General features: G+C 52.6%; 1 protein-coding gene and 1 non-coding gene across 8 annotated transcripts; both read right to left on the minus strand.

Moving 5' to 3' along the window:
• Positions 1–10,372: 10,372 nt before the first annotated feature.
• On the minus strand, positions 10,373–10,511 carry LOC124658529. Its single transcript, XR_006989258.1, has one exon. It is a non-coding gene; the product is annotated as a small nucleolar RNA Z247 (small nucleolar RNA).
• Positions 10,512–13,836: 3,325 nt separating this feature from the next.
• On the minus strand, positions 13,837–19,069 carry LOC124651357 (protein TILLER ANGLE CONTROL 1-like). 7 transcript variants are annotated; one of them, XM_047190455.1, is made up of 6 exons: positions 18,179–19,004; positions 16,638–17,513; positions 16,404–16,470; positions 15,709–16,322; positions 15,212–15,331; positions 13,837–14,167 (listed from the first exon to the last, which is right to left on the minus strand). In XM_047190455.1, exons 2-5 carry the CDS (start codon positions 16,647–16,649, stop codon positions 15,242–15,244), a joined length of 783 nt encoding a protein of 260 aa, XP_047046411.1. In that variant the 5' UTR covers positions 16,650–17,513; positions 18,179–19,004; the 3' UTR covers positions 13,837–14,167; positions 15,212–15,241. The 7 variants fall into 7 exon arrangements, with proteins under 7 accessions (XP_047046411.1, XP_047046410.1, XP_047046406.1 ...); XM_047190454.1 differs by having other exon boundaries at positions 16,404–17,513; XM_047190450.1 differs by lacking the exon at positions 13,837–14,167 and having other exon boundaries at positions 15,219–16,322; positions 16,404–17,513; positions 18,179–18,878; positions 18,964–19,069.
• Between the last annotated feature and the right edge of the window lie 34 nt (positions 19,070–19,103).

Here is a 19,103-nt window from a genome sequence, read left to right on the forward strand (position 1 = left end):
GAGCTTGAAGACGAAGGGGTCGAGATGGATTCTCCGCCACCTGCTGTTGATCCGACTGGTCCTGCTCCAGCCGGTGCCTAGACTTTCCTGTTTATGCAATTTCGCTTTTGCCAAGACAAGTTATTAAATCCCCGGAATGCCGGGTGCCTATGTAAAGACAATATTATCGCCTTTTTTATTATGACGCACTTTAATGTGTTTGTTAATCATTTGTGTGCCGGCTTGCTTCCTTCCGACTTGTTCGCTTTTTCCCATCCGCCCCACTCTTTGGCTGTGCCCTTGCCGGTCGTACGTCCGACTTGCGGTCCGTCGCCGGATCAAGAGCGTGCCGGCCGGGTGAGGCCGATAGTATTTCGGTCGAACGAGTCGATTTCGACGGTCCGACACTTTTATGAAAGGTTGCAAGTCAACTCGCTTTTACTCTTTCCTTAGTCGTTTTTCGCGTGTTTGTTCCCTAGGCCTTACTCCCGCCAGCCGGACAGCCGGGTTGCGGTCGCAGCTGGTCGGAAGCCGGCTGTCGGAAATCAGATCACGTTACTAAGCCGTCGCGTGAAAGGGTTCAAGCCAATTGGCGAAACGAAATAGAGTGCGCGAAAAACTTGTCGGAAACGGCGCTCTTGGCGCATGCTTTTTCATAGCTTACAAAAGGGATACAAGGGATACATACATTCCTGCTCTCAAGTGTAAAATGGTCGAAGCAACCCGACATTCCGGGGACGTTTTGTCTCCTCGTCGGTTTTGCTCGCCTTGTTCTTTTGGCCTCTTGGGCATCTATGAGATAGTAGGAATCATTGCCTACTGCCTTGCTCACGATGAAGGGACCCTCCCATGGGGATGCTAGTTTATGCTGTCCGGCTGTCCGTTGGATCAGCCGGAGCACTAGGTCTCCTTCTCGGAATGCTAAGGACTTAACCTTCCGGCTGTGATAGCGACGGAGGCTTTGCTGGTATACGGCGGACCTAGACTCGGCCATCAGCCGGACCTCTTCAACCAGGTCGACTCCATCTTCGCGAGCTTCTTTGGCTTCAGCTTCTGTGTATAGCTTGATCCTTGGCGCGTCGTGCTCGATGTCGGTCGGCGGGACGGCTTCGGCCCCGTATACGAGGAAGAAGGGCGTGAAGCCGGCGAGCGGTTGGGTGTTGTGCGCGAGGCTCCACAGCACGGCTGGGCAGCTCTTCAATCCAGCAGCCGGCTGAGCGCTCAAGCGGCTCCACCAGCCGAGGCCGGATGCCGGCTAGGATCAAGCCGTTTGCCTTCTCCACTTGGCCGTTGGTCTTCGGGTGTGCTACGGATGACAGGTCCATTCGGATCCCCATCTCCCCACAATAGCGCTTGAAAATGCCTCCGGCGAAGTTCTTTGCCGTTGTCGGTGATGATGCTATGCGGGTAGCCGTATCTCGCGATTATCTCCTTGAGGAATGTGACGGCTGTGGAGCCATCCAGCTTCTTGATCGGCTTGGCCTCGATCCACTTAGTGAATTTATCAATCATCACCAAGAGATGCGTCATGCCGCCTCGGGCTGTCTTGAATGGGCCCACCATATCCAAGCCCCATACGGCAAACGGCCAGGTAATGGGGATGGTTTTTAGGGCGGAAGCCGGCGTTTGCCTTTGCTTTGCGAAGCGGCGGCAGCCGTTGCACTTCTTCACCAAGTCTTCGCGTCTACGAGCGCGGTCGGCCGGTAAAAACCGTGCCGGAAAGCTTTGGCCACTATGGCTGTGGAGGAGGCGTGATGGCCGCACTCTCCCTGGTGGATTTCCCGTAGGAGTTCAATCCCTTCAGCCGGCTCGACGCACCGCTGGAACACCCCACTTACGCTGCGTTTGTACAGCTCGTGGTTGATGATTGTATAGGCCTTGGCCCTTCTCTCAATCTGCCTAGCTTGAACCCTGTCATTGGGCAGCACACCATCGGTGAGGTAGGAGAGGAATTCTTGTGCCCATGATGGTACGCATTTTATTTCAAACACGCTAACCACCAAGGCCTCCATCTTCGGAGCTTCCGGTTTCGACTGCGTGGTCGCCGGGTTCGGCTGTGAAGCCGGCGGGTTTGGTGATAAGCCCCCGAGTTTGGCCGAGAAGCCCCGCGTTGGACCGATAAGCCCCGGGTTCGGCTGAGAAGCCGGCGGGTTTGGCTGATAAGCCCCGACTTGGGCAATGAAGCCCCGGGTTCGGCTGAGAAGCCCCGGGTCAGCCGGCACGAATATGGAATCCGAGTCCGGTGACGGTATGATGGACGGTTTCTTGAGAATCGCCGGGGCAACGCCGGCGGAATGGCTCTGCCGGGTCGAGCCAATCTTGGATAGGGCATCTGCCGCCTCATTGTTTGCTCGTGGCACATGGTGGAATTCACAGCCATCGAAGAAGCCGGATAGCTGCTGGACGTGGAAGCGGTATGAGGCCATGTTGGCGTCCTTCGTGTCCCAGTCGCCCGATGCTTGCTGTATAACCAAGTCGGAGTCGCCGAAGCAGAGGATGCGACGCACGCCAATCTCCTTGGCCAGCTTCAGCCCATGGATGAGCGCTTCATACTCCGCCACATTGTTGGATGCGGCGAAGTGGATCTGCAGGACATAGTCCAGCCGATCTCCCTTGGGGGAAGTGACGACGATGCCGGCTCCCAAGCCGTTTCGCATCTTAGAGCCGTCGAAGTGCAGCTTCCAGTGCGTGGAGTCAGGCACAGGCGGCAGGTATTGCATCTCGGCCCAGTCGACGAAGAAGTCCGCGAGGATCTGCGACTTGATGGCTGTACGTGGCTCGTAGAGGATGGTGTGGGCGGCTAGCTCCAGGGCCCACTTGGCAACCCGGCCGTTGGCATCCTTGCTGCCGATGATTTCCGCCAAGGGCGCTGTGGCCACCACCCTAATGGGGTGCTCTTGGAAGTAGTGCTTGAGCTTCTTGGCCGCCATGTACACGCCGTAGGTGACCTTCCGGTAGTGGGGGTAGTTCCGCTCGACTGGGACAGCACCTCGCTGAGATAGTAGACTGGGCGCTGAACCAGCTGCTCCCTGTTGGCTGCTTCTTTGCGCTCCACCACCAGGACAACGCTAACTACTCGGTTGGTGGCTGCGATGTACAACAGCATCGGCTCCATTGAACCTGGCGTTGCAAGGATTGGCGCGGTTGAGAGCACGCGCTTTAAGTCACGAAAGGCTTCATCCGCCTGCGGTGACCAGACGAACTTGTCCGCCTTCCTCATCAATTGATACAGGGGTAGTGCCTTCTCCCCAGCCGGGCCGACGAAGCGGCTCAAGGAGGCCGAGGCATCCGGTGAACTTACGGACGTCCTTGAGGCACTGCGGCAGCTCCATCTTCTCAATGGCACCGATCTTCTCCGGGTTGGCTTCGATTCCTCGGCGAGAGACGAGGTAGCCCGAGAGTTGGCCGGCCGGCACGCCGAACGTGCACTTGGCCGGGTTGAGCTTCATCCGGAATCTTCGCTGATTGGTGAAGGTTTCTCTCAAGTCATCAAGGAGGGTAGGCATCTCCTTGGTTTTTACAACGACATCATCCACGTATGCGTGAACATTTCTGCCGATTTGATCCTGCAAACACTTTTGCATGCACCTTTGGTAGGTGGCGCTGCATTTTTCAAGCCGAATGGCATAGTCGTGTAGCGATAAGCCCCATACGGGGTAATGAACGAAGTCTTTATTTGATCGGCCGGATTCAAAGGAATCGGTGGTAGCCCGAGTAGGCATCTAGGAAAGACAACAGTTCACGGCGGCGATCGGGTCTATAACTTGATCTATGCGCGGCGGGGGAAAGGGTCCTTCGGGCACGCCTTGTTGAGGCTGGTGTAGTCGATACACATGCGCCAGGAGCCGTTCTTCTTCAAAACCAGGACCGGGTTCGCCAACCAGTCCGGGTGCAGCACTTCCATGATGAAGCCGGCGGCTAGGAGCCGGGCAATTTCTTCACCGATGGCCTTCCTTCGTTCTTCGGCGAAGCGCCTGAGAGGCTGCTTCACCGGCTTGGCTTCGGGCCGGACGTGGAGGTGGTGCTCAGCCAACTCCCTCGGCACACCCGGCATGTCCCTTGGAGACCATGCGAAGATGTCCCGATTCTCACGGAGGAAGGCTGGTGAGCTCGCTTTCCTATTTGTCTGCTCAAGCCGGCACCGATGGTGACGTACTTGTCCGGCTGGGCCGGGTCGAGCAGGATCTTCTTGGTGTTGTCGGCCGGGCTGGAAGTGAGTCGTCCCAGCCGGGTTGCCCACAGCCGGCATGTCCGCTGCGCGGCCTTAGCCAAGGCAATGGCGTCGTGGATGAGCTGTTTCTCGGTGGCGATGACCGGCGTCCGGGCCATCTTGGAGCTCGCGTGGCGCAGTCCATGGAGCGGCGGTAGTCGCCGGCTACGGTGATGACCCCCTTAGGGCCAGGTAGCTTCATCTTCAGGTACCCATAGTGGGGCACCGCCATGAACTTGGTCAGGGCCGGCCTGCCCAGGAGTGCGTGGTAGGGACTCACGAGGTCCACCACCTCGAACTCGATGTTCTCCGTGCGGAAGTTGTCCGGCTTGCCGAACATGACCTCCAGGGTGATCCGGCCAATCGGTCGGCAGCGGTGGCCTGGCACGATGCCATGGAAGACGGTGGGGGTGGGGCGCAACTCGGCCTCCTGGATGCCCAGCTTGCGGGCGGTGTCGCGGTAGAGGATGTTGATGCTTGCTGCCCCGTCGATGAGGACACGCGAGAAGCGCACGCTGCGCCGGGTTGTGCCGAGGGTGGGGTCGAGGACCATGGCGTAGCTGCCCGGCTTTGGCAGGACAGCCGGTGTGTCGCGGCGATCAAAAGTGATGGCCTGCTCTGACCGGTTTAGGTGCTGGGGGACCGGCGGCATGACCGCGTTGACTTCGAGGAACGGCGGCTGCTGGCTCGTCTTGTCCTCGGGCTCGGAGGTGAAGATGATGTAGGTGGCATCCTCAGCCAGGTACCGGCCGCCATGGTGCACTTGGTTAGCCTCGTGGTGCTCGAGGTTGTTGGCTTACGCGCGGCTTGGCCACCGGCCCGCCGGATGGTGGAGGTGGGGGTGGAGGCGGAAGGGGCTCGCCGCTCGTCAGCCGCTTCATGAAGTGGCAGTCGCGGGTGGAGTGGTTGGAGGGGTTCTTGCCGCTGTGGTACTTGCACGGCGAGTCGAGCATCTGCTCGAAGGTGTACTTCGGCTTCCGGGGCCGGTCCGTCCGCCTCGGCGCCGGCTTCCGCCGGCCCGTCGCGTGGTCTGACACGGCTGCCACGTGGGCGGAGCCGTACCGGCGGTCCGGCTGGTCGTTGTGCCTCTTGCCGCGGTAGTTGTCCCGCCGGCTGCCATGGTGGCCGCCCTCGGCCGGCTTGCTGTTGTCCCTCCTGGATGGAGCCGGCGAAATCTCAGCCGGCGTGCTGCTGGTTCCTTCAGCCAGCGCATACTTGTCTGCGATGGCCATCAAGGCAGCCATCGTCTTGGGTTCACTGCGGCGCAGCTTGTGCCATAGCATGGTATTTTGCCGGCAGCCGGCCATGAAGAAGCCGACTGCCTGGATCTCGTGCACTCCCTCGCAGGAGTTGCGCATCTCGCACCAGCGCGTCAGGTATGCACGGTCCGTCTTGTCTGCGCCCTGCTTGCACATCTCAAGCTGTTGGGGGCGACCCGGCCGGCGGTAGGTGCCGGTGAAGTTGCTGATGAAAGCCGCCTCGAAGTCGAGCCAGCCGTTGATGCTGCCGGCCGGCGGGTTGTTCAGCCAGGTGCGGGCGGAGCCGAGCAGCATGAGGGGGAGTAGCGCACGGCCCGGCGCTTGTTGCCCTTGGCGATGCCGACTGCGGTGGAGTAGTCCTGCAGCCAGTCCTCCGGCTTGGCCGTGCCGTCGTACTTGGGCGTGTCGCGGGGGAGCTGGAAGCCGTCAATCATGGGCTCGTTGATGATCCGCGGCCCGAAGCACTTGGGGCCGGCTGGCCCTTCTTCCTCCGCGATGCGGGATTCGACCAGCCGGTCGAGGCGATCTCTAGCGTCTGCCGGCTCGACGCGTGGGCCCAGCCGGGAGCGAGCCGGCTGGCGCTGGCCGCTGGCCTCTGGAGCCGCGCGATGCTTGATGGTGGATGGCCTCTCGTACTCGTACTCTTCGTCGTCGTGCCGGCTTGAAGGTGGCCGGCTGCGGCCGCTGTTGCCACTGGGCGGCCGGCTTGTGCGGCTGGAACTCGCGTGGGTGTTCCGGCTGTCGGCTCGCCGGCTTGGTGCGGGGGAGGTGGACTCGGCCGTGTCCCTCGGACCGTCTCGGTCGTTGCCTGCAGCGCCACGAGCATGAGAAGCTCTGGGGGCATGGGCGTACCTGGGGTCCTTGGTCAGCCGGTTGGCCGCCTTCGGCAGCTCGGTCACCCGCTCGGTTTGGCGGCGTAACTCGCGCCTTCGAGGCGGTGCGGCTCTTCCGCGGCAGCTTCGGCCGCGAGCATGTTCTTGTCGGGGGTGTTGTAGATGGGTAGCTCCGTAGACGGAGCCGGCGATGCTGCGCCGTCCCGGGCGATCTCCGCGCCCGAGCCGCCTCCTCTGCGGCGGATCTGGCCGGCTCGGCTTGGGTTGTCGCCGGCGCGGCGTGAGGCCGTGGGCGCGGTTGAACTCGCGGCCGGGAGATCTCCCACCGGCGCTTTGCGGCAGCCAGCTCTTCGTTTGCTTGAGGAGGAGCTGGCGGTGCTCCTCCAGGTCCTTCTCGATGGTGGTGGGGTCGGCACCAGGCGTGAGCGGAGTGCTCAGCTTTGCCCGGACTTCCTCCAGCCGGGACGGTGGTGGCGGCGCCTTTGCGCCCGAGGCGGATGCGCCGGTCTCCTTGTTGCGCTCCAACTCAGGACCGCGGACGCGCGTGGACTTGCCTCCGGCGTCGTCGCCGGTGGCCATGACCTCCTGCATGATGCAAGGGCCGGTGGTGGTGGTGAGGCTGGCGCCGGCTCCAGGGGGAGGGCTTGCGCAGCGCACGATCTCGCGCGGGTAGCGCGGTGGTGCGACGGTGGCGACGTAGACGTCGAAGCCGCCGAGCCGATGATGTTGCCGCCGGCGGGGAATGGCCGGTCGGCGAAGCAGCCAGCGTTGTCGGCCGACGCGGTCGAGGAGCCGAATCTCCGGACCAAGCCTGAAGCGACCCTCTCGCCGGTGGTGGTGGTGAGGCCCGTCCGGATGGAGACACCGGCCGCGGACGCTGAAGGCCCCACGGTGGGCGCCAAATGTCGTGGTATCGTCATGACATATGCCATAGGGTGGCTAATCGAAGTGGTTCCTAGTGGTCTCACGGCGGTATCCGGATGCGGGTATGGGCACGAGCGACACGGCGACGTACCCGGGTTCGAGGCCCTCCGATGGAGGTAACACCTCTACTCTCGCTATGAGTGTATATGATGATCACACAGTACAATGGTGCTCCTTGAGCTGTATATCCGGCTGCTCCGGGAGGCTAAGGTAGACGAAGGTCTCTCTCACGGGGCAGCTCTAAAACTAGTGAATGAGAACGATCGATCGTCCCCCGCACGAGGGGGTAGCCCGGCTTATATAGGCACCGGCACTTTACGGATAAGTCCCTAAGGTCTAGTGGCCAGCATGGCCGGCTTCGGCTCCCGTCCCTTCCCGAGGCGCCGACGCCGGGGAGCCGTTGAGCGTAGTGGCACGTCCCATCCGCCCGCTCGGGTCGGCGGCGTGGGAGGTGTTGTCGTTGTCGTCATCATGCTGCGCAGCGCGTACGGCTCGACGTACGCCATGATGGCCTGTCCGGCGCGTGGCACTCGCTGCTCTACGGTGCCCCGTACTTTACGGGAGATGAGGTCAGCGTGGACCTTTGAACCCGGCTCACCTACCCGGTTCCTTCCGGGGCAAGACTCGCCGGCCTCGAGTCGGTCCGAGGTACAAACCCCGGTCGGATATGGCTTGTAGAAGCCGGCCCAGCTACGGCGTTGAAGGCCGCAGCCAGGGCCGACTAGGACTTAGAGCCAGCCGGCTCCCGAGGCAGCCGGCCACGGCTCCAGCCGGCTGCTCCTCAGCCGGCCTTTGCCGCGAGCCGGCCAACCTCAAGCCGGCTGCTCCGCGTCCATTGCCCTACCCGGGGTCTTCCCCCCGACACTCAGGTTCACCGGTTGAGGCAAAACCGCCATACCTGACCGTACCATCGGTACGTTGAAGCGGCCGAAAAACTCCGCTTTGTGAACGTGTGCGTGGCGCCCTCAGATTTGGAGCTGGCACAGCAGAAGCTACACCTGGGGCAGCCACAGAGGATCTGCGGTCAGGCGAATCAGCAGGAGCAGGCGCAGGTGAATCAGAGTCAGACGCAGGCGAATCTGCTGTCCCATCCTCCCTGTCGCCTGGCGCAGGTGGGCCGCTGGGACCTGGCGACGTGGCGCGTTCTGGACCGCAGGGGGCGTGTGTCGAGCTCGTGGCTCCTCGAGCCGCGGGAGGGGACGCGGTTTCGATCGGTTCGGCGTGCCGCGTGTCGCGCGCTGGTGGGGAGCGCGCAGACTCTGGTGTTGATTGCCCTGCAGGCGATCTCTCGGGATCGGTGCGGCCAGGAGAATCAGCCTGGGATCCCGTGCATGTCTCCGTTGGCTGTATATGCTGCATAAAATGACGCCTTGGAACAAAATTTGCACGGTTAGGGTCAGTAAAAACGGGACTATTAGCCTGGCTATCTGAGGGTTCCCTCGTGTGATCTGAAGGATTCAACAATTCGGAGGGAAGCAGTAGAATTTCTGATCTCAATCTAGCACCGGCATTAGGATTTAATTTGGAGAAGGGAAAAATTGATTCATCAAAAACGACATCTCGGGAGATATAAATTCTGCCAGTGGAAATATCAAGGCATTTAAACCCCTTGTGAAGATTACTGTAGCCCAAGAAGGCACATTCTTTTGAACGAAATTCCAATTTCCTTGAATTGTATGGCCGAAGATTTGGCCAACATGAGCATCCAAAAATTCGGAGGGAGTTATAATCTGATTTGTCATGATACAAGCGATTCAAAGGAGTATCAAAGTTCTGAATTCTACTTGGCGTGCGATTTATAAGATAGGTGGCGGCTATGAATGCCTCATCCCAATATTTTAAGGGCATGGAGGCATGAGCAAGTAGAGAGAGACCTACTTCTACTATGTGACGATGTTTTCGTTCTGCCGAGCCATTTTGCTGGTGTGCATAAGGGCATGACACATGATGAGAGATGCCGACTTGGTTAAAGAAGGAATTGAGTTTTTCATACTCTCCTCCCCAATCGGTTTGCATGGCTAGAATTTTCCTATTGAATTGTCTTTCAACAAGACTTTGAAATTCATGGAATTTTTGGAACACTTCAGATTTGTGTTTAATCAAATAGATCCGAACAAATTTACTGAAATCATCGATAAAACTGACATAGTATTTCTTTCGTCCAACAAACTCAAGGGCAGGACCCCAAACATCCGAAAACACTAGCTCTAAGGGAGCACTAGATTCACTAAATGACTTATGATAGGGTAGTTGATGACTTTTGCCTTTCTGACAAGCATCACACACAGACTCTTCACTTGACTCACTTGAACAAGGAAGATTATTGCTACTGATAATTTTTTTGACTATGATCGATGACGGATGACCTAAACGAGAGTGCCATCTCTCCGGGGACGGTTTGATGGCGCTGAAGACATGCTTTCTTGAGCTGGATGGAGTGGACGAAAGAGGGTAGAGACCTCGTCTACCCGGACCTTGGAGGAGCGTTTTCCTGGTTTCCCGATCCTTTATGAAAAAAGAGTAAGGGTGAATTTCGACAAAAGCATTATTATCAGCAGCAAGGCGACTAGCAGATAGTAAACTCTTGCTAGCTTGAGGGACATGAAGGATGTTTTTGAGGTATAGATCACGACCAGAGGTACTAACAACAGAATGACCAATGTGGCTAATGTCCATACCTGACCCGCTTGCAGTATAGACTTGATCATTGCCGTTGTACTTGTCGCGGATGGTCAGTTTGTGGAGATCTCCAGTGATATGATCTGTTGCGCCAGAGTCAATGTGCCAATTGGACTGCCAATTGGTGTCCACCCCGTATGGAGAAGTGGTTGCAGCTCCGGCGCTCTTCTCCTCAACGCCGACGAAGTCTGGGTTGTAGCGCTCCCAGCACTTGTGCGCCATGTGGCCAGTTTTGCCACACAGCTGACACTGGGGGCGTGGCCTGTTGCCAGTGCCACCGTTGTTGTTGCTGCGGGTGTTCCCGTTGTAGTTGGAGCCGTTGCTGCCGTTGCCGTAGTTGCCGCGGCCTCCATTGCCACGACCTTGTGGAGGGGGTGGAGGTGCACCTCGACCACCGCCACCACGTCCAAAGCCGCCTCCACGTCCACCACGGAAAGCAGTGTTGACGGAAGACTGGTTGCCTCCTCCATGGAGAAGGTCGATGCGCGTCTCGTAGCTGAGAAGCTGCGAGTACAGCTCCGCGACGGTGACAGGTTCGACGCGGGAGCACATGGCGGAGACGATGGAGTTGTAGTCCGAGTCGAGCCCGGCGAGGACGTAGGAGACGATGTCTTCCTCGTCCAGCTTCTTGCCTGCAGCGGCCATCTCATCCGCCAGAGTTCGGATCTTGCCGAAGAATTCGGCAATGGTCATGTTGCCCTTCTGCAGATTGGCGAGGGCGATGCGCGTGTTGACGGTGCGGGCGCGCGTCTGCGATGTGAACATGCCTTGGATGGCCGCCCACAACGTTGCCGAGGTAGTGTTGTTGACGACCTGTGTGGAGATCTCACGAGACAAGGTGGTCAGAAGAAAACACAGAAGTTGCTGGTCTTTTGCCAGCCACGTAGCATAGGCAGGGTTTGCCTCTTTCTCTGTTTTGTCGCCATGGGTGACCTCGATCTCCTTGGCAGGCAGAGCCTGCTCGGTGTCGAGGAAGGGCTCCATCTGAGCACCCCTGATGGCAGACATGACCTGAGCCTTCCATAGGACATGGTTACTCTTGGTCAGCTTCTCGGTGATGTTGTGGCCGAAGTTGGTTCCGGCGATGGGGTTGGTGGATGAGCTCGCCATGGATGTTGAGAGGACAAGCTCTGATACCATGTGGAAATTCTGTATAGAATGGTTTGAAGCGTGCCTTGGTACTCGGCCGCATTGCGTGTTATATAGAGGTCAAACGACCAGATAGATTTACATAGTTGTTACAGATTAGATTGATCAACAAGTAAAGATCTAGAACGGTTTATCTACACCGTTAAGATCACAACAGATTACAACAACTTATCTCTACGAGATGTACTAGAAGCTTCATGTTTAACAGGCGGAGCCCGTACTAGCTTAGCCAGCGCGACCACGACGGGCGACGGCGGGAACAAGCAGGTATGCCGAGCCCCTACTAGCTTAGCCGGCACGACCACGACGGCGACGAATGAACAAGGAGCAGATAGCTAGGCAAAGCTCGTACCAGCTCGTAATCATAAGGGCGCCGAACGGTGATCCGCTCGCTAGCTAGCACGTCGCCATCCGGTCCAGGCTCAGAATCCGACGCCGTGACTCGCGGGGGGCGGCGAGGAGGTCGCCCTCTTTGTAGCATTCCCGGAAGGAAAAATCTCTCCGAATCAAACATTTCCATGATCGTCGATGATGGCCTAGTGGCTAGTGGGGATCAAGTGATCAGTTGGTCCATGCAAACCCACCATGACGATCTTGGCCCAGCCCAACGATGGTTGAACCATCGATCTTTCAGCCTGCCTGGCTGCCCTAGATTCCTAGTCTTCTCCAAAAGGGGGAGGACCGGCGGAGGCATACATGTTTGGCGATTTGCAACCGGCCGGTACTGCTTCTAACGAACGTACGGCAGACTCCATGAGCGCCACCGCTGCTTGTCGGTCGTTTCACTCACGTACAGCTGTGCATGCCGCTCGCCGACGAGAGACGGCGCCGCAGCAACAGCGGATCCAAGGCGAGCTAGGCAGGCCACGGCGACGGCGACGGCGAATTAGGCTCGTAGTGTAATCATAAGGGCGCTGAACAGGAACGCGCTAGATAGCTGGCGCGTTGCCATCAGGTTCAGGTTCAAGTTCAGATCCGACATGGCGAGGGACGCTGAGTGCGAAGGCAGTCGCCGATAGGGAGCACGCACCCGCGCCGGCACTGCTGCTCGCGATGTTGACGACTGAACCCGTACGCGCACGTCTCCGCGCGAGTTGGCGGGGAGACAGAGCCCGACGTCCGGACATGAGACTGAGAGAGATCCACGCGCCGGTACGTGCATTTCCCGCCGCTTTGCAGATCGTCCTCGTCTGCCATGCGCCCATGCTACTGCGGGCTGCGGCCGCCGCTTTGGCATTTTTCTTCAGTCGACTGAGAATGTTCTCAGCCGACTCCAATATCGTTGAATTACATCCTGATTTGTGCTGGTCATGAATTGTAACCCGAAAACCGTTCGATTGCTTTTAGATTCATACTAGTCATGAGTTGCAACCGAGAAAAAAATTTAGATGTTGGTTTGTTTCACCATCAATGTTGGCCATGAGTAGTTGCAACTGATATTTGACAGAAAATTAAGTTAAATCTCAATCGACTGAGTATTAATCGCTCCCAACGAAAACATGGTATGGATCATCTATTAAGTTATCTCCAACAATTAATATTTACATGATTTTAAATTAGTTGCTGTTAAAATAAGAATAAGAATAAATATGAGTAAGATAAGTCGATCATCTCGTGCAGCGAAGGAAATATCATACTAAGAATCCACGCTTAGCTAAGACAATGCAAATATTTTCTCTCTCTCTCTCTCTTCCAACTCAGTGATTGTCCTACGTGGCATTGCTAATATAACACCGATGCACATGCCCTAACGGACGAGAAGGTTTCCATCAAACAATTAACACTGGGTTGAGAAATAACTGCTTGTAAGTCGAATGAGGAGTAGCAACTCTGAGCATTAATATCGAGATACGAGGGAGATCAATTGTACACCGAAGGTCTCATAAGAGTTCGCATCTGGGTACTTTAGACCTCTCCTTTTCCCTCTACTCCAAAAAGTACCCACCACGCATCCCTTCTCCATCAGTATCCCTCGCCTTCGGTGGTCGGTTTCGGTGCAGGGAGGCAGGAGAATCATCAATGTTTATGCTTTCAAGTTGCCTTGGTCTAGTTTGTAAGGTTTGGGTTTCCTCATGTGAGGCGATAACATAGTGGAAAAGGTACCTATAACGACCATGCATCGACATCTCCGCAGGCCATGGTTCTGCAAGATTTGTTTCGTCGGTTGTACGTGGTTGTTAACATCAACCATGACGCTTCCACCTCAGTTCACGGTGGTGATGTTGGTTTTTTAAATAAGTTAAGTAGTGGCGCTTTCGGCATCAATGTTGGTTGGGTATCTCTTTAGGTCAACTTTTTGTGGTTTGGGTCGTCCTCGACGACGTCTCATGCAAATGTTCAGTGACCTCCCGACCACAATTACAACAACTCCGTGGCTCTGGCGTTGCGGAGAATTTGCGGTGTCGAGCTAGGCTCACGTTGCCTTGTTGAGTTTTTAGGTCAAATAAGGCGGCGAATTTTTGTTGGCCTATTTTTATTTTCGTCTTGGGTGTTCTTGTAATGGCCAGAGACAGGAACATTCGGAAAACTCGCCGGAGTTGTAGGTTACCGTTAGGGAACCAGCACCAAAGAATGACATGTGGTCATTCATGTTGGATCAGAGCATTGTAAGACGACATGGTAACGCAAGACATCCAATTGAGCACGGTACAAGGATTGACCGGACAAAGAAGAGGATTACCGTCGGATCTTGATCCAGTGGTCCAAAAGAATCGAGCTTTGTGGTTCCAGCCAATCGCAACAATATGTTTTGATTCACAATGATATAATAGTACAAAGATAAATGAGCAGTGTGGACAGCTGCTGAAGCGATGGTACCATGCATACTATACGAGTGGATAGAGCAAAAGATTTATTGATCTCGACACACGGACGACGACGAGACAGTACGGCACCACAGGGGACATGCAGTAGGAGAACATCTTACAGGACGGGACACCTCAACTGTAGCTTTACACGCGAATCAATAAAATACTACGAGTAATAGTTATATAATTTAGGCGGGCTATTCTTCGTCACTGGTGAGCGAACAGGCAGCGGATCAAGGACCGGAACACATTGTCTGACCGAAACGTTGTGGTTGGATGCTTCTCTCGAGCAAAGGAATCCGGGGTACTGTAGGGATCCAAGGTATCCTGCAAAACCAAAACATATCTCAGTTAGCATATCGGTTGCTATCTGCAACTCTGCATACAGTTAAATTCCTACAGCTTCAACTGTTACGGCACCCGGGCACCCGACAAATGGAAATAGAGAGCAAGAAAAAAAAAATTCAGTTACTGTGGATGAATTTCACTCAAAGTTTGTATACAGTGATGAGAATGTTTGCTTTGGCGAGTTGGTCCAATCGTAGTTTCAACCCATACATAAACTTTTACCTTGCCTGGCTAGTTGCGTGTCTGCTAGGAATTTTCAGCGCATGCTCGTCGTATTAGACTTGCAGAGCTTTGCGCACGCAACTGGACAGCACCATGTGCTCATTTTGCCTAAGAAAGCTCCGGGACATGGCGGAGAGGTGATACCTGTTAGTACTACCCCATGCCTTCTATTTTCTAGTTCCCAGGTGTTTGTTCAACTGGTGTCACTCTTCCCACCAGAGGAAGTTCCATGATAAGATTCAAAGATCATGATAAGAGTCAGGTTGCGAAGGGCTGTCGTCCAAACCCATAAGCACTCAAACTTACATTATTCTTTCTACTACTTAAACTATCATCAGCTTCATCGTAGGATTATTTTCGATTTTTCGTCAATAATTATGTTGTTTTTGTTTCTCACACTAATTGCTTCTGTTTGCTGACACTTTGACCAACTTCATATAGGCAATGACTCGCCTTACTGAAGCCGACAAAATTGACACATTTTATCCCCACAAAAATGTTGCCACATGTAAGTCTGAACACACTCAGTTTCCATAGTTCAAATGTGATTTGTAGGTCATGGCTAGTTGTCAGACCCATCAACATAGTACCTATATTGACCAAGGGGACCCATCCTACACTAAAACTGCCGGAGAAACAGCATATTTTATTATAAATACTGGGATCCAAGGAAGAAAATCCAAGCAACCATGAAATGGTATGTAACTGTCCGTAAGACAACAGTCATGTTGATTTGATGATCCTTGAACATTGGTATATAATTCGAAGGTCAACTGAAATAAATTCAAGATAGTAGATTACCAGATAGAGATAACAAACTTGCCCGCAAGCTTAGGCATCAAGTAGTGGAGGTCCCTCTGCATTACTACGCCCATTGAGCTGCTCTGGGTGGATCTTCTTCCCCAACATCTTCCTCATGACCTACTTATTTACATAGATGACCAATACCATCAGATGATGACAAGTTAGTGATTGTCTATTATCAAGATACTCTCCGGTAAAAGAAATGGGCAACAAATAAAACACTGCCCATGCAGTAAAGTGGTGAATTTGAACCATTTGTAGCTTAGTAACAAACAGTGTAACACGGCAAGCTTAAATTTGCGGGTTGCAGACTCATTTGAGTACTGACTGATGTCTGTTGAACTTGAAATAATGCAAATTGGTGTACAGTAGTGTTGGTAGTTTGGGTAAAAAGGAAAGAATGTTAGTCGTGGCAGCAGAGAAACTGAAGTCAATGCTTCCATAAAATGAGGATACTTGCAACAGGTATAAGATAGGGACGAAGAAAGCCATACTCGACTTAATTTTCTGGTAGCCTTCAGTGGATCTGGCATTGGCTTTGTTGGCTTCTTTTGATGCATCTTATCCATACATAATGTAGCCCTTGAAGCTGATGCCCCAGCAATTATGACAGACTTCTGGTAACTTTTCTCCCCTGTATCACTTGATGAGAATGTTTCTGCTGCAAATAGATCAGCAAGCGTAGTTCTCACTTTCTCCACCTTCTCTACCATCAGAAGTGGTTGTTCCTGGATTTTAGCAACATCCTCCACTTCAACTTCACACATCAAGATTTCTTCCTTTACAGAACATGTGAAGTTGTACTCGTTCGTCGACGATGAACGCATCTGGGCAGGTTCAACAGCAGGTTCCGGCTCACTTGGTGGCATAGCTGATGTGTCGTCTTTATCCCCACTCTTTTCCTCTTCGTACTTCTCTTGCTCCACCTTTTCTCTATCCATGCTGATGAACTCATGTTGTTCATGACAGGCCTCAGCGCACAGGGAGTTCACGTTATGGCCAAGAGTCCCAATCGCAAGTATGCCATTAAGCAGCACATCACGAAGCAGCAGGGCTTCAGTGTCTTGCTCAGCCACACTCTCACGCACAGAGTCTTCTGTCTCCATGGCTGTTCCATTTTAAAAAAAAGTTGATGCCATAAGAATGAAATGTATGATCACATAAAACGGAGGTAGCCTGACATGCTTACTCTTATTTTCATCAATGGTGCAGTACTCAACATTAGAATGCATCTTCCGATTCAGCCAATTGAACACCTGGTGATGCCATAAGAACACGTAGATCATTAGCAATATCATCAAATACAAGAACACGACTTCAATCTTACACGCAGTTTAAGAGAAGCAGACACTGCAAAGACCTGTACTTTGCAGCATACACTATACACCGACAAATCGTGCATCAGCACGAGTTAACTGTATACCTTTAGGGCCATCTCTCTAGAGCCAATCTGGAGTCAGAAGTGAAAGCCAGACAGTACCTCAGATCCTCAAATGCAAGGCATGGTTTTTATATACAGATACTAGTCTCATAATTGGATGGTCCAGGAGACAAGAGAATGGACTTTTGGTTGCAACTGCCTTGGCTTGACTTGAGTGAAGGAAATTCTTTCACAAAGGTAGATATGCACACTTGTGGCACTCTCATGGTAAACAAAGGTCAATTTCACTAATCACACTGGGTAGTGAATGATTCAGAGATAATCCAACCACCAAACTGTGGCATAGTGCATGTGCATACTGGGGACCCACAGAAAGAATCGATGAGACCTAATTGGCCCCTGATATCATTCAAACTTCTAACGAAGTAGTCATCTCAGGGTCATAGGATGGACTGAGTAGGTGAGATTTCCTCACAGACAGGACTAGACCAGTATAGTTTTATTCTTTAACAGCTGACAAAACCCAGATTAAGAACGTGACAACAGAGTTAAATAGAAATTCATTAGTTAGTCAGATACTTGACATCTGTACAAATATTGTCATCATTCTAACTTTTCAAAGAGATGTAATCCTCATGCACTTTGTTCATATTCTCAAGATTATTACCGGTTGCAATGCCAAGAGAAGTGGCATGCAGATGCTTTCACTTGTGTCTTGGTGTATGGTGTGATTGTGAATTGTTTATAGAGCAGTAGACACCAATGGGCTGTGATGGCCCAAGCAGTCAGATACTGGTAACAAGCAGAAATCCTGCAAGTTGGCAATCAGCAGGTACATGATATGGCATTTGAGGGCAATAGACAAGTATTGAGTCCCAGTGTAGAAATGCATAGGAAGCTAATGGCTGGCAGAGACATCTGCATGCAATTTGTTGGCAAAAGTTCAGCCGCAGGTCCCAAGTATTCTGCTTCCTTTCTAAAAATAATACTCCCACCGTCCCGAAAAGGGTGTCGCGGATTTGCCTAAATTTGGATGCATCAGATTTGTCTAAATTTGGATGTATCTATAAGCGTCTAGATACATCCAAATTTAGAAAAATCTATGACACCCTTTTAGATGTCAATACTAGTTTATTATGTTATATATTTTATAATTTCTCACTTATGTAATATGTATCAATTTTCAATATTTTGCTGATGTTTTCGTGGCCTTTTTTCACAATCTGTTTGTCATATCAAGGCAATCTTGTTCTAAACACTGAGATGTTCAACCTTGCATTTTTATTATTCAAATAAGCAAATTGAGAAAAATAATTGCAAAAGATTGGGCAAATTGTATGCTGAAGGAGGTCAGAAAATTTTAGGGATCAGCTTTGGAACAAAAATCTTTTCATAATACAATAACGAGAAGCAAACATACAGGTGGTTGTCATTAGCTTTCTCATCTCTAATCAGCCTGCCACATACAATGTATCCAAAGATGTTTTTATGGCAGTCCACATGCGGCAGTTTGCTCCAAAACTAAAATGCAACGTAATCTACTAATCATCAAATTATCATACAAGAGATTATGAGAAGATAACCTTGTCCGTATGACGGTTCATGAGGCGCTTTCCCTGCACAATCCCCCACCACCACCACCATTGAGTATGGTGCTGAGGCCTACATGTCTTCTTCACAATGCCAGCAAGTTCCAACTTTCATTAGTTTTTTTTTTTTTGAGAGAAACTTTCATTTGTTCAGGCTGTGTCCAAGACTCTTGATGAATGAAAATAGCCCCAGGTACATGTCGCCAAATCTCAGAAGCAGAAACGTCTGTTCTACATCCATCCGTCTACAGTGCAAACCTTCAGGTGGACCCATATTTGCGATGCAATAACATGGCACCTAGTTCCATCCGGCTTGGCGCTATACGAAACACCAGAATAATACTGTATGGAATTTCAGCACAGTTTAACAGCTAGTTGCTTCACAGCAATCAAGAAATGGATGGAAGAACAGTAGTAGACAAGTACTGTCCAGAGAGCATTAAGCAATGTAGAATATCAGACACAACATACAGAAGAAAGATATCACACAATGTTTCTTCTGCATCAGAATTTTAGAACAGTGGGCCATTATAAGGAGTAGCGAATTCTCTCTGCACAAGGATGAAGACTGATGCATGAGCAATGCCAGGTTTTTTGTAGGTGAAAAATAGACATACCAGGTTGTGCAGCGTTTCCCGCTGGTGTGAAACAGACATCCCAAATCATTTGATTCAAAAGAAAATCAAAACTTACCCTGGGTGCGAACAATCAATCATAAGGGAGAAACAAAAACAAATTATTGCATCCCACCCAGTCAATGATACAGAAAGAACACATACAGAGGAAGCAAACTTCAAGTACACCGTGGAGCTATGAGTTATCGGTTTCATATAAGACTTGAGAAACAAGACAAGATCCAGCTGCTAAACAGAAAGCATATTGATGAATTTGAGGGAACTTTGGTTGCGCAGAGAAATAT

This window comes from Lolium rigidum, chromosome 5, assembly GCF_022539505.1.
Source record: "Lolium rigidum isolate FL_2022 chromosome 5, APGP_CSIRO_Lrig_0.1, whole genome shotgun sequence".
Lineage (NCBI taxonomy): Eukaryota > Viridiplantae > Streptophyta > Magnoliopsida > Poales > Poaceae > Lolium > Lolium rigidum.